The following is a 15,883-nucleotide window of genomic DNA, read 5'->3' as shown; positions in this document are numbered from 1 at the left end:
CAGTAGCTTACTATTGTTCTAATAGAGAAGAATCCTCAGATCACTGTAATGCCTAGTCATTCAGCATCATGGAACGTGCAGATGTGAACCAGGGTCCTGAGATCTTGTCAGTATGAGTTCAGTTGTTACTTGTTGCAGAAAATGACTGACCTTGACTTGGTGCATATAATACATCAAACACACACACCTGAATGGGCTACATAATTGAATGTGGCACCTGAATGGGCTACAGCATGTGCTAAATTGGATATATTGCTACATTGTTGTTGAAATAATTCTCTCCTCCCTGTCAATTTCCTGCCTTAAATTGTATTCTTCCCCCATACAGTTTTTCTTCCTATGATGAGATTTTTTCCTTCTTCTGGCAGTTCATGAATGTAAGAAATGTGAATTGTCAGTCATTACAGGAACATCATGTCAATAGATGGAACTGCTCCATGAAATCAGTTTAATCTGTATTACAAACCAAACTCACTCCTGTTTTATATACATACGATTATAGATGTATCTCTATGATAAGATATACTCATATTATATATATATATTTTTTTTTAAGTTAAAAGTTGATCTGAGAGATCAAATATGTAAGGACATCTTGTGTTTAATTATAGTATTCATCATTATGATAATTTGCTTATCGTTAGACAAGAAGAGAAGCCCCACCTTCCTCGTGGCCAATCGCCAGCAATGACGCGAAGAATATTAAGAATTACTTGTTCGAAGTAGGTGGAAGTTATCGATGTGACTTCTGCAGCCTTCATCTCTATAAAGTTGTCATTACGAAGGCCAGATAAGATTTTGTTCGACGTTATGATTAGTTGCCGACAACTTTAACGAACAAGCCATATAGGAAATAATTACATTGACATAGCTAGCTAACTAACTAAGAGGTAGAGAAGGACATTTACAACGACGATGATAGCCTCTCATCTTCTGGCTTACTACTTCACGGAGCTCCACCATGACAAAGTTCAACAAGTAAGTGCATCGAAAACATAGCTACATGTCTTTGCTCTTTTTATGTTATAAAGGCACATATTTTCCAAGTGATATTGGCCGTTGACCGGTTAGCTAGCACTCGAAAGAAGAGGCTAGGTTACTTGAAGTACGCCACACGTGTCGTGTGATGACTCGGATCATATTGGCATTGCGTCAGTGGAGCGTCTAGCTAGTTTCCATTGTGTCGAATTTCCTCTAAGGAGTGGTAGTTAATTAGTTTTCTTTTCCGTCAAATGCCCCACAATGTCTATCCAAACGAACTAAATTAAAGTTGAAGACACTGACAAGATATGCCCAAGTATTAACTTTTACTGATTTGTTTAAATTGCAATAATTGCGCATCTTCTTGTTTCCGCATTTCAATGCAATGCCAGAGCGAAAGCCGTCGGCCCTGTCCATGGATGGGCAGGGATTCCAAGATATAACAGCACTGACCTAGCAATGTTTTGAGAAATAGACGGTTGGCATATCGGTTTAGCTTGGCTGAACCTGAAACGTAAGACTGTCTACATCACTGACCTAAACAGGACTATCAACATAATTAGACAGGATGCATGCACACTTATCTTTACATCAGTAGTAGGATAAATGGTTGTGAAAATGAGCCTATCATGAAGTGCTTCTACGTAGGTCCAGCCTGGTCTCATAGACTAGACGTAACATGGTAAACGTAAATCCAGAAAAGATGAGTATATGTTACATTTGGTATGGTTAAATAAGACAGATTGTTACTTATTAAGTAGGTTGGTTGGTCGGTCGGAGTGCGAGTAAGAAACTCATCACGGACAACTTTTGCATTTGAGCTAATTAACAACTTTTCAACTAATTACTACTTTTTAGATCCTTTGCAACTACTTAGCATGTTAGCTAACCATAACCCTTTTAGTGAACCCTTCTCCTAGTCCTAACCCTTTAACCTAACTCCTAAACTTAACCCTAACCCCTAGCTTGGTTAACGTTAGTCAGTTAGCTAGAATTCCAAACATTTATGGTTTCCAAATTCATAACATATTGTAAGTTTTGTTAATATGTATGTATGTGTGTGTGTACATGTGTGTGTATATTATACATATACACACACAAATTGTAATTAATAACATATCATACAAAATGGGTGATGGACATCCACAAATTAATACATACCATATGAAAGGTAACATATACTAATTGCTGGATCGAATCCTCGAACTGACAAGGTAAACATTTGTCATTTTGTCCCCGAGCAAGGCAGTTAACCCACTGCGTCAACGACGTGGATGTCGATTAAGGCAGGCCTCCCCCCGCACTTCTCTGATTCAGAGGCGTTGGGTTAAATGCGGGAGACTCATTTCAGATGAAGGCATTCAGTTGACTGACTAGGTATCCCCCTTTGCCTAAAAGTAATGTCTTGGGTTTACGTACAGAATATTACAAAATGCTTTGAGACCAGGTTGGTAACTTATCTTTTGTTCACCCTTCTCCATCTCACTCACCTTAGGTTTAGGTTCACTACCCCCCACACACACACACACACACACACACACCCTCTTAGCTGTGCTGCATATGTGGCAAGGGCAGCATCTATGAGAGCTTTGTGTTGCTTGAAGCAGGACAGGGCTATTTTGTGTGAAATCTAATATGGGTCGCATACACGTGTTTAGCAGATGTTTTTGAGGGTGTAGCAAAATGCTTATGTTCCTAGCTCCAACAGTGCAGTAATATATAACAATACATTTTAAAAGTAAAGAATGGAATTAAAAAATATAGGAATATTAGGATGAGCAATGTTGTAGTCTGGAGTATAAATAGAGTTGAAGTTGGAAGTTTACATACACCTTAGCCAAATACATTTAAACTTGAGGTCGACCAATTATGTTTTTTCAATGCCGATTCCGAGTATTGGAGGACCAAAATTTTTTTTATTTTTTATTTTATTTGTAATAATGACATTTACAACAATACTGAATGAACCCTTATTTGAATTTAGTACATCAATAAAATCAGTTTAGCCTCAAATAAAATGAAACATGTTCAATTTGGTTTAAATAATGCAAAAACAAAGTGTTGGAGAAGAAAGTAAAAGTGCACTATGTGCCATGTAAAAAACGAACGTTTAAGTTCCTTGCTCAGAACATGAGAACATATGAAAGCTGGTGGTGCCTTTTAACAGGAGTCTTCAATATTCCCAGGTAAGAAATTTTAGGTTGTAGTTATTATAGGAATTATAGGACAATTTCTCTATACGATTTGTATTCCATATACCTTTGACTATTGGATGTTCTTATAGGCACTTTAGTATTGCCAGTGTAACAGTATAGCTTCCATCCCTCTCCTCGCCGCTACCTGGGCTCGAACCAGGAACACATCTACAACAGCCACCCTCGAAGCAGCGTTACCCATGCAGAGCAAGGGGAACAACTACTCCGTCTCAGAGCGAGTGACGTTTGAAACGCTATTAGCGTGCACCCCGCTAACTAGCTAGCCATTTCAAATCGGTTACACCAGCCTAATCTCGGGATTTGATAGGCTTCAAGTCATAAACAGCTCAATGCTTGAAGCATAGCTAAGAGCTGCTGGCAAAACACACGAAAGTGCTGTTTGAATGAATGCTTACGAGCCTGCTGGTGCCTACCATCTGTCAGACTGCTCTATCAAGTCATTTACTTAATTATAACATAATAACACACAGAAATACGAGCCTTAGATGATTAATATGGTCGAATCCTGAAACTATCACCTAGAAAACAAAACGTTTATTCTTTCAGTGAAATACGGAACCGTTCCGTATTTTATCTAATAGATGGCATCCCAAAGTCTAAATATTGCTGTTACATTGCACAACCTTCAATGTTGTGTCATAATTACGTAAAATTTTGGCAAATTAGTTCGCAGTGAGCCAGCCGGCCCAAACTGTTGCATATACCCTGATTGAGAGAAGAGAGAAGTGACACAATTTCACCTGGTTAATATTGCCTGCTAACCTGGATTTCTTTTAGCTAAATATGCAGGTTTAAAAATAAATACTTCTGTGTATTGATTTTAAGAAAGGCATTGATGTTTATGGTTAGGTACACGTTGGAGCAACGACAGTCCTTTTTCGCGAATGCGCACCGCATCGATTAAATGCAACGCAGGACACGCTATATAAACTAGTAGTATCATCAACCATGTGTAGTTATAACTAGTGATTGTTTTTTATAAGATAAGTTTAATGCTAGCTAGCAACATACCTTGGCTTCTTACTGCATTCGCGTAACAGGCAGGCTCCTCGTGAGGCTGGTGGTTAAAGCATTGGACTAGTTAACCGTAAGGTTGCAAGATTGAATCCCTGAGCTGACAAGATAAAAATCTGTCGTTCTGCCCCTGAACAAGGCAGTTAACCCACCGTTCCTAGGCCGTCAATGATAATAAGAATGTGTTCTTAACTGATTAAATAAATCGGCATCCAATAATACCGATTTCCGATTGTCATGAAAACTTGAAATCGGCCCAAATTAATCGGCCATTCCGATTAATCAGTCGACCTCTGTCAACTAAGTGTATGTAAACTTCTGACCCACTGGAATTGTGAAACAGTGAAATAATATGTCTGTAAACAATTGTTGGAAAAATGACTTGTGTCATGCACAAAGTAGATGTCCTAACCGACTTGCCAAAACTATAGTTTGTTAATTAACAAGACATTTGTGGAGTGGTTGAAAAACTATTTTTAATGACTCCAACCTAAGTGTATGTGAACTTTTGTCTTCAACTATGTGTATGTATGTGATGTATAGACATGCACCGAATGTGGATAGAATATATAGTATATCTGAAGAATAAGTGGATAGAATCGTATATGTACAGCAATAGGTTAATAGATGGCCTTGACTAGAATACAGTATACTATTAGATTGCCTGTAGATTTTCATGTCTGTCTGTAATTGAGTATTGACTTGGCTGGGATGCTCTTGAAAAAGAGATTTCAAATCTCAATTAGCCCTTCCTGGTTAAATAAAGGTTAAGAAGAAATGTGTAAAACAGTATGTAAACGTTATTAGTGACCAGCGTTCCATGTCAATGTATTAGAGTAGAGTTAGACCGATTAATCGGAATGGCCGATTAATTAGGGCCGATTTCAAGTTTTCATAACAATCAGACATCGGTATTTTTGGCCACCGATTTGCCGTTTTAAATTTAAATATATTTTTTTTATACCTTTATTTAACTAGGCAAGTCAGTTAAGAACACATTCTTATTTTCAATGACGACCTAGGAACGGTGGGTTAACTGCCTTGTTCAGGGGCAGAATGACAGATTTTCACCTTGTCGGCTCGGGGGATCCAATCTTGCAACCTTACAGTTAACTAGTCCAACGCAATAACGACCTGCCTCTCTCTCGTTGCACTCCACAAGGAGACTTTTTTTTTAAACCAGGAAGGGCTCATTGAGATTAAAATCTCTTTTTCAAGAGCGCCCTGGCCAAGATAGTCAGCACCAAGTCATTACAAAAAAAATAGACAGACAACATGAAAAACTACAAGTAATCTAGTAAAAACCATTGAATTCACAAGAGTATAAAACAGCAAATTAAAAACATTGACAGGTCAGGGAATCAGCCTCAAAATCCTTCATCAGTGACTTAAAAACACCAATCGGGACAAGTTCTTCCAGTTTAAAAGTATTTTGTAAGGTGGTCCAAGACGATGGCGCATAGTACATAAAAACCCTTTTACCAAATTCAGTTCGGACATTTGGAACGAAGAGAGTACCCACCACATTTCTGAACAATAAAAATGCGCAAATAAAACCCAAAATGGCTTTGTAAATAAAAGTATACCAGTGACTGAGCCTACGAGTGACTAGAGAAGGCCAGCCAACCCTGGTATACAAAGGGTTTTGCAGTTTAAAATAATTCTCAAAGTGCCATGGTCGTGTCAATTGATCTCAAACACTGAGCGGAAGCATTCATATATAAAATATCCCCATAGTCTAGTAAAGGCATAAATGTAGCTGATACTAGCCTCCTTCTGGCGTCAAAAGAAAAACAGGCCTTATTCCTAAAATAAAATTCCAATTTCAGCTTCAATTTTTTTGTAAGTTGTTGAATATGCAATTTAAAAGAGGCCGTCATCAATTAAAATTCCAAGATATTTGAGGTTACAACCTCAATCTCCTTGCCCTGACAGGTAGTAATAGGTGAAAGGTTCAGAGGTCTATTTCTTGCATTAGAAAACACCATTAGTTTAGTTTAGTCAGTATTGAGGATAAGCCTTAATTGACACAAGGCATGTTGAACAGTATAAAAAGCAGTTTGCATGTTCTGGAAAGCTTTTGTAAGAGACGAGGCACAACAGTAAATAACAGTATCATCAGCATAAAAATGAAGTTGTGCATTTTGGACATTTTTGTCTAAATCATTTATATAAATAGTGAATAAGAGGACCAAGTACAGCGCCTTGGGGCACACCATTCAAGACAGACAATTTAACAGACATAAGCCCATCAAATTGAGTGCACTGAGGTCTATCAGACAGATAGTTAGCAAACCATGCAACTGCATGCTCCGAAATACCTACACTTGACAATCTCTGCCTTAGCATAGCATGATCAACTGTATCAAAAGCCTTAAAAGATCAATAAAAAGTGAGACGCAGTGCTGTTTTTTGTCAATGGCTTCAGTGATATCATTTAAAACCTTCATGGCTGCTGCAGTAATTGTGCTATGCTTCTTCCTGAAGCCCGATTGATACATTGATAAAATAGTTAGTAAATAAAAACTATTTTAATTGTTCACTTACAAGGGTTTCAAGTATTTTCACCAGGGGTGACAGCTTTGAGATTGGCCTATAATTATTTAAATGAGTTGGATCTCCCCCTTTTAAAAGTGGTAGGACAAATGCTGATTTCCAGATCTTTGGAATTTCATTACATTCCAGGGTTAGATTGAACAGAGACGGCCTGTTACGCGAATGCAGTAAGCCAAGGAAAGTTGCTAGCTAGCATTAAACTTATCTTTATAAAAAATAATGAATCATAATCACTAGTTAACTACACATGGTTAATGATATTACTAGATATTATCTAGCGTGTCCTGTGTTGCATGTAATCTGACAAAACATACAAGTATCTGACTGAGCGGTGGTAGGCAGAAGCAGGCGCGTAAACATGAATTCAAACAGCACTTTTGTGCGTTTTGCCAGCAGCTCTTCGTTGTGCGTCAAGCATTGCGCTGTTTATGACTTCAAGCCTATCAACTCCCGCTGGTGTAACCGAAGTGAAATGGCTAGCTAGTTAGCGCGTGCTAATAGCGTTTCAAACGTCACTCGCTCTGAGGCTTCTAGTAGTTGTTCCCCTTGCTCTGCATGGGTAACGCTGCTTCGATGATGGCTGTTGTCGTTGTGTTGCTGGTCCGAGCCCAGGGAAGAGCGAGGAGAGGGATGGAAGCTATACTGTTACACTGGCAATACTAAAGTGCCTTTAAGAACATCCAATAGTCAAAGGTATATGAAATACAAATGGTATAGAGAGGAATAGTCCAATAATTCCTATAATAACTACAACTTAAAACTTCTTACCTGGGAATATTGAAGACTCATGTTAAAAGGAACCACCAGCTTTCATATGTTCTCATGTTCTGAGCAAGGAACTGAAACGTTAGCTTTCTTACATAGCACACATTGCACTTTTACTTTGTTTTTGCATTATTTAAACCAAATTGAACATGTTTCATTATTTACTTGAGGCTAAATTGATGTATTATATTAAGTTAAAATAAGTGTTCATTCAGTATTGTTGTAATTGTCATTATTACAATATTTTTTTTTAAATCGGCCGATTAATCGGGGTTGGCTTTTTTGGGCCTCCAATAATCGGTATCGGCGTTGAAAAATCATAATCGGTCGACCTCTACAATGTACAATAGCCAGCTAGTGACAGTGGCTAAGTTCAGGGCTGGGTACAAGGTGGAGGCTGGCTAGTGATGGTTATTTTAGTCTGATGGCCTTGAGATCCCAGCATTAATGCACCTGTACTGACCTCACTGTTGAGTCTTCTTCACCACACTGTCTGTGTGGGTGGACCATTTCAGATTGTCAGTGATGTGTACGCAGAGGAACTTGAAGCTTTTCACCTTCTCCACCGTGGGCCCATCGATGTGGATGGGGTGTGCTCTCTCTGCTGTCTCCTGAAGTCCACGATCAGCTCCTATGTTTTGTTAACGTTGAGGGAGAGGTTATTTCCCTGCCACCACTCTGTCAGGGCTCTCGTCTCCTCCCTGTCGGCTCTCTCGTTGTTGGTATTGCACCAGTCCAGACAAACTCACCAGCTGTGAGTTTGACTTGTAAAGTCTGTAAGGTGTGGCCACAGACTATACTACTAGCATCAGACTTAAAACATTTTACATTAGGTCAATAAATGTCACATATTTATCCTTTTTGATCTGCCTGCTCTGTCAATGGCTGCTACATTTGCGCTTTTCACCCTTCTGATCCTTTCTCTCTAGGCTAGTCTGCTTTAACCTTCTTATGCCCTGACAAAATTGATTCCTTTCCATTGCAGTGGGCAGTTGGGGTTCTGAAGGTGCTGCAGCGCCCACTGATAAATTGAAATAATTTTGCCCAAATTATACAATTACTCCTGTCTGAACTCTAACTGCATTTGGGCAGCACTCAAACCAAATAGCAAACAACTCGTGTTGCGGTCATAAGAATATAATCCATAGAAGGATTTTGGAACCTCTCACCTTGGAAATTTGACTGGTAAAACTCATTGGTTTGCTCAAAATGGCTGTCAGTCCTGAATTTAATTTCTCTTTGCGGTGTCGTTGAATAGCAACATTTTAGCCCCTACAGGATTTGCTGATCACATTTTGTTTTTGCAAAATCAACAATTCCCTGCATATTATGCGAGTGCTTGCAAATTTGACAATCACTGCATTATTTCTGCATAAAACAGTAAAATAATTCATATCTAATATAAAATAAACATTATCTCATGATACTGACCCATCACCCCAGTACAAAAAGAGGACTCGCAATTTCAACCAATCAGTGCACAATGTCCACATTATATGGTTCAATTAAGCCACACGTCTACAAAATGTTTCCCTCGTCAGCGCATTTCCGCTACAAATTGCGCAAGACGTGAAAAGCGTTTATTATTTTAAAAATTTTGTGCAACTCACAAAAGTGTACCCAGTTCCGAGTTGGCCTACTACTTCATTGCACAAAGGAATAACGTCAACCAAATTCCAAAGACTGGTGACATCCAGTGGAAGCGGTAGGAACTGAAAACAGGTTCCAAAAAATAAAAAAATAAAAAATCTGATCGGTTAGTCCTTGGGGTTTTGCCTGCTACATAAGTTATGTTATACTCACAGACATGATTCAAACAGTTTTAGAAAAAGAGTGCTGTAGCTTTGAAAATGTGTCTCTCCTCAGTTGCAACACTCATTACTGAGATCCAAACTGCCTCTGGAAGCAATGTCAGCACAATAACTGTTCGTTGGGAGCTTCATGAAATGGATTGTTATGGCCGAGCAGTCGCACACAAGCCTAAGATCACCATGCGCAATGCCAAGCGTCGGCTCTAGTGGCGTAAAGCTCGCCGCCCTTGGCCTCTGGAGCAGTGGAAACGTGTTCTTTGGCGTGATGAATCACTCTTCAGTCGAACGGACAAATCTCGGTGTGGCAGATGCCAGGAGAACGCAACCTGCCCGAATGCGTAGTGTCAACTGTAAAGTTTGGTGTAGGAGGAATAATGGTCTGGGGCTGTTTTTCATGGTTCTGGTTAGGACCCTTAGTCCCAGTGAAGGGAAATCTTAACGCTACAGTATACAATAAAATTCTCGACAATGTGCTTTCCTGTTTCAGCATGACAATGCCCCTGTGCACAAAGCGACATTCCAAACACAAATGGCTTGTCGAGATCGATGTAGAAGAACTTGGCACAGAGCCCTGACCTCAACACCATCAAACACCTTTGGGATGAATTGGAATGCCGAACACCATGCCTAACATCAGTGCCCAACCTCACTAATGCGCTTGTATTTGAATGGAAGCAAGTCCCCGCAGTAATGTTCCAACATCTAGTGGAAAGCCTTCCCAGCAGAGTGGAGGCTGTTATAGCAGAAAGGGGGGAACTCTATTAATGCCCATGATTTTGGAATGAGATGTTCGACGAGCAGGTGTCCACGTACTTTTGGTCTTGTATGTGTTATCTCTACTCCTAATATTCTATAAGTGGTCTTTTATTGTAGTTTTTATTATGTTTGACAGTGTCAGAGTAGTTTTCTGTAATTTGTGTAGTATTAAAAATATACTGAGAATGTGTCATGTAGGCCTTAATAACGTAAAATTTAAGGCCTTCCATTAACTCAAAACATCTTCTCGTGGCTATGGGAGTGTCATAATGTCTCGACCATTCTTCCCTCGCTACTCTCCCCCTTCTTCCTCTACCCCCCCCTTTCCGATGAGGTTCTGCTTTCTAAGTCCATCTCCAGTTTCAGATTGAATGTTGTACGGTCAGTCTGTTCCAGGTTGCTGCTGGAACGTTGTGTCCTGTCTGTATCAGATATTTATTAATCACAGTCTTTTTGCTAGCCAGGACCTTCAGGCCAAGGTGACTTAAAGGGGATGTGTCCCAAATGCCACCCTATTCCCTATGTCGTGCACTACTTTTGACTAGAGCCTTCTGGTCAAACGTTGTGTGTGTTACATACATACATACATACAGTGCCATTCGGAACTCGGCCACTGTACCAGGGTCTTACCTAACTTGGTGGCGCTGGGGCCACATGATTGTGCAAGACAACAGTCTACCACTTAGCCTATACATGCTGATATCATTGATATGTTGCCGTTTGGAGGCTTTTACTGTAAGATCAGCTAGGTCTAGCCATTGAGACAAATACAATAAAGCCATAATGTTTGGTTTGTGGTTTGCTAGACCTTTTCACTCGTCTCGTGTTCCCCCTTCCTCCAGTCACGTGCTCCTTGCTGCCGGACACGTTTTGCAAGTCAGTGAGGTTCCTGGTATTTAGAGTAGTGTGGTTGGGCCATGTGTGAAATCAGCTGCTTGTACAGTACTTATGGCTGCTGCCTAGCAGAGTCATTCAGTTCCTGGAGTTGGAGCCAACCAGTAATGCAGGGGGTGGGGTTAGTTAGCCCTGGGGAAATGTGACTTCCAGTACAATAACATTTTATCGGAGGTTTGAGTTGAGGCCTACAGAGGTAGTCAGATTTGGCTTTGACAGTGAAATGGGTCAAGGACTATTGTAGACGACATGCCAAACAAATAAGATAGATAATAATGATTTTCCATTGTGTTGTCTCTCTGTTGACTGCTTGTCTGTAATGTCACCCAGACTGTGGAAACAATCACTCTGTTCAGATTCGGAACCATTACTATTATCATGACAAAGCGGGCATTACCACATGACTGTTGGCATTTCAGCCAGGGGAGATTGTAGTATGATAAGATGTAATGCCACTGTCCCTACTGGCTCCGTACCATAGCTACACACACACACACACACACACACACCAGGGTTTCCGTTAAGAAAATGTGGCGCCGAACAACGTGACCGGGAAGATTTTAATTTACCGGCCATTTGATAAAATTACCAGACCCATATGCATTGGGTGTGTAACCCATTAGGGCATCCACCCACTGTGCTCAGAATGACAGGAATCACATTTTAGATTATGGTAATTCATCTGAACAGAGCATGCAACTCCTGTAATGAAGCAGCCAAAAATAAATCATTTTCGAAACATTTGCCAAAATGTAATTTGCGGGAAATATATGTGACAGATTCAATTCTCTGTTAGGAACTTAAAGGGTGAATCTAAAGATGCAACCACTAGGATGGGTCGCTAATATGACTAGGATTGTGCTTCTGGTCAAGGAAAGAAAGTTGATATGAAAACCAATGGAACAGGAGAGAAATGGCAAGGCAGCAGGTTCAATAGGCTAGGGAAGTACATTTGAAATACATTAGCCAAAATGATATAATTACTCCTGTTAATACAGAATGAAATCATTCAAGATAATTCACCAAAAAGCATGACTTAGTCAAAGAAGAATTGAGGATCATTATCTTCTTAAAAAAGGATTGTGGATTGTTTCAAATCACAAGCTCAAAGGCCTATGCCTATTCGGGCAGCTGGAGTGGCAATGGGCCTAGCGGTTTTGAGCTGCGGCTGTCAGTGAAAAGCATAATGCGTCTTGGGTATAATTTGAAAATGTTGACATGAAGGGGAGAGGTGTGTGGCGACGCTATTGGCTGGCTGAGTAGTGATGACTGCGATTGAATTTTCATTTTCTAGTATTGTTTTTGTTTGTCAGCTTGATGTATTTTTACTTCGTTGACAATAGAGGTGATAGGCCTGCTTCATTTGTCTATAGGCTATGAGTTCCATGCGCTCATTTCTTAAGCTACCAATAAATCAGTGTATCAATGTGTCCATATGGCAGAAGCTGGTGCTCGCAACAGTTGAATTTCACTTTTTAGATTGTTATCATTTTAATTCAGATTTTTGTTTAACCGCGTAACAATGATTTTGAGAAACTACAATTGTATTATTGAAATGAAACTGTTCCACGAATGGTGAATGGGCACGCTTCAATTACCAGTTGAGAAATAAAATTATATATTTTTAATCACGCATTAAGATTTTTAAACACGAAATTGCATTTAGAATTGTTGGGCAGTGAATGGGCTTAGCAACCAGCTAAGGAGTTGCAGGAGATATGACGCTCAAGATTGGCGCTCTGCCCGTGTGATAGTTTTGTTGGATAAAGATGCGTGAAGACTAACAAATACACGCGTGGTAATTTAATTCTGAATTATGCAAATTAACCTATTCTCTGCTGCCATTGATTGGAACAAATTGCAAAAATCACTGTTGGAGACTTGTATCCCTCTCACTAACTTCAAGCACGGCTGTCAGAGCAGCTTAACGATCACTGCAGCTGTACACAACCCATCTGTAAATAGCCCATCCAACCAACTACCTAATCTCATCCCCATATTTGTTTTTGTTTTTTTCTGCTCTTATGCACAGTAGTATTTCTACTTGCACATCCTCATCTGCAAATCTATCACGCCAGTGTTAATTGCTAAGTTTTAATTACTTCCCAACTATGACCTATTTATTGCCTCACCTCCTTACTTCATTTGCAAACACTGTATACAGATTTTCTATTGTGTTATTGACTATGTTTGTTTATCCCATGTGTAACTCTGGTGTTGTTTTTGTCGCACTGCTTTGCATTATCTTGGCCAGGTCACAGTTGTAAATGAGAACTTGAGAACTGTTTCTGGACAAAATAACCAGGAGGGGAAAAAAACATTGCAAAATAATGCTTTTCATTCATTGCAGGAAATACATTTGACCGTCATGCTTTTATTATTTTATTTCACCTTTTATTTAACCAGGTAGGATATTTAACGATGGATGGCCTACCTTGTGAAATAAAAGCATGACAGTCAAATGTATTTCCTGCAATGAATGAAAAGCATTATTTTGCAAGGGGACTTTTTTTTTGTCCTGGTTATTTTGTCCAGAAACAGTTTAATCAACTAATGGAAATCCTGACACACACTCACAGTAATTGAACACAACATTAACATTAGGCCAACTTCAGTGGTAAAGCAACAAAATGGAGACACAAGCTTATAACCACGTAAGAAAATATCTAGGCCCAAACAAACAGATGATGGTTCCTTTGCAAAGCTACTGATGTCGCTTCATGGCAACCCTCATGAGCATTGGATACTCATGTCAGAATAGAAGTCAGACGTAGTTCGTAATCAATAGGGAATATTGGTTCATATTTATCCTAGCTTGCTGTCCAGGGAGTGCACTGGTACATCAAGCTGCCTCATGCTACAGAATCAGGAGATCTGCTCCTACCCTATGACCCTTTCTGCATCAAACAAGGCTTACTCATCCATCTTCCTCTCTCGCTCGCTCCCTTTCCTAAGGTCAGTTGGATAAATACTTGTAGTTGCTAGCTTACTCTAGCTTACTCTCTTTTTCTCAAGGTGGATAAATACCTGTACCACCTGCGGTTATCAGACGAGAACCTGATGGACGTGTCGGTGAGATTCCGACGGGAGATGGACAAGGGTCTGGGCCGTGACTCCAGCCCCACGGCCGCTGTCAAGATGCTGCCCACGTTTGTGCGTTCCACCCCTGATGGGACAGGTAAGAGCATCGGGGGAGGGGGCTTGACTGACAGCTGTTTTCATTTATTTAGATTGAGTTGTAAACAAAGATGCCAAACCCACCACTGGTGTGCGTTGCCTAAGAGCTCTATTTTCATGTCATCTGACCAAAGCACTGGCTGGAGTTTGAAAAACTGCATTGGGACTTGGATTGGAACTGACACTATGGTCAGATGACGTGAAATAGAGCTCTTCGGTCACGCACACCAATGGTGGGTTTGGTGTTGAAAAACAGAAGCGTATGCAAAAAAGTACCTCGTACCTACGGTAAAATATATGGTGGTGGATCTTTGATGTTATGGGTCAAGGGCATCATGAACTTTACTAAATAACCGGAACCTGTTTGCCTCTGCCAGGAGGCTGACACATGGCGGCCGCAAGTTGATCTTCCAGCAAGACAACCCCAAGCACAAAGAAATGGTTAATTGACCACAAAATCAACCTTTTGCAATGGGCTTCTCAGTATTCAGATTTGAAAACCTGTGGTTTGAATTGAAGAGGGGAGTCCATAAGTGCAGATCAAGGATATCAAGGATCTGGAAAGATTCTGTATGGCGATCCCTCCCAACGTGTTCTCCAATCTCATAAAATATTTTAGAAAAAGGCTCTGTCGTTATCCTCGCAAGGGAAGGTCCTAGAGTTTTGAAAACGGGCTTAACATTAATTTTGACCCCTCTGAGATTTGTTGTATTACTTGTTAAACAATCTCTTTCTCTGAGCAATTGCATTAGTATAAAATAATTTCCCTTTTTTTTTTTTTTTGGCACGTACAATGTAGCAAGGTATTAATATAATTTATTTTAGTCTTATTTTCTTTCTTTTTTTGCTCATATTTATCAAGGGTGCCAATAATTATGGACCACACTCAATTGGTATTGAGTGTATTTGAACTTCTGACTCACTGGGAACGTGATGAAAGAAATAAAAGCTGAAATAAATCTCTCTCCTATTATTCTGACATTTCACATTCTTTAAATAAAGTGATCCAAACTGACCTAAGACAGGGAATTTTTACTAGGATTAAGGTGTATGTAAACTTCCGACTTCAACTGTACATACACCTTAGCCAAATACTTTTAAACTCAGTTTCTCACAATTCCTGACATTTAAGCCTAGTAAAAATTCCCTGTCTTAGGTCAGTGTCACCACTTTTTTTTAAGAATGTGAAATGTCAGAATAATAGTAGAGTGATATATTTCAGCTTTTATTTCTTTCATTTAATTCCCAGTGGGTCAGAAGTTTACATACCCTCAATTAGTATTTTGTAGCATTGCCTTTAAATTGTTTAACTTGGGTCAAACGTTTCAGGTAGCCTTCCACAAGCTTCCCACAATAAATTGGGTGAATTTTGGCCCATTCCTCCTGACAGAGCTGATGTAACGAAGTCAGGTTTGTAGGCCTCCTTGCTCGCACATGCTTTTTCAGTTCTGCCCACAAATATTCTATGGGATTGAGGCCATTCCAATACCTGGACTTTGTTGTCCTTAAGCCATTTTGCCACAACTTTGGAAGTATGCTTGGTCATTGTCCATTTGGAAGACCCATGTGTGACCAAGCTTTAACTTCCTGACTGATGTCTTGAGATGTTGCTTCAATATATCCACATAATTTTTCTTCCTCATGATGCAATCTATTTTGTGAAGTGCACCAGTCCCTCCTGCAGCAAAGCACCCCCACAACATGATGCTGTCA

General features: G+C 39.8%; 1 protein-coding gene across 1 annotated transcript in view; it reads left to right on the top strand.

The window, feature by feature from the left end:
- Window positions 1-681: 681 nt before the first annotated feature.
- Window positions 682-15,883, top strand: part of LOC115111772 (hexokinase-2-like) — a 67,760-nt gene continuing 52,558 nt past the window's right edge. Inside the window, exons 1-2 of the mRNA XM_029638183.2 lie at window positions 682-978; window positions 14,009-14,171. Coding sequence (XP_029494043.1) covers window positions 916-978; window positions 14,009-14,171 — 226 coding nt within the window. The 5' untranslated portion in view covers window positions 682-915. The remainder of the gene's footprint in view (window positions 979-14,008; window positions 14,172-15,883) is intronic.

Source organism: Oncorhynchus nerka, linkage group LG27, assembly GCF_034236695.1.
Source record: "Oncorhynchus nerka isolate Pitt River linkage group LG27, Oner_Uvic_2.0, whole genome shotgun sequence".
Lineage (NCBI taxonomy): Eukaryota > Metazoa > Chordata > Actinopteri > Salmoniformes > Salmonidae > Oncorhynchus > Oncorhynchus nerka.
This window is presented reverse-complemented; position numbering and strand designations above follow the sequence as displayed.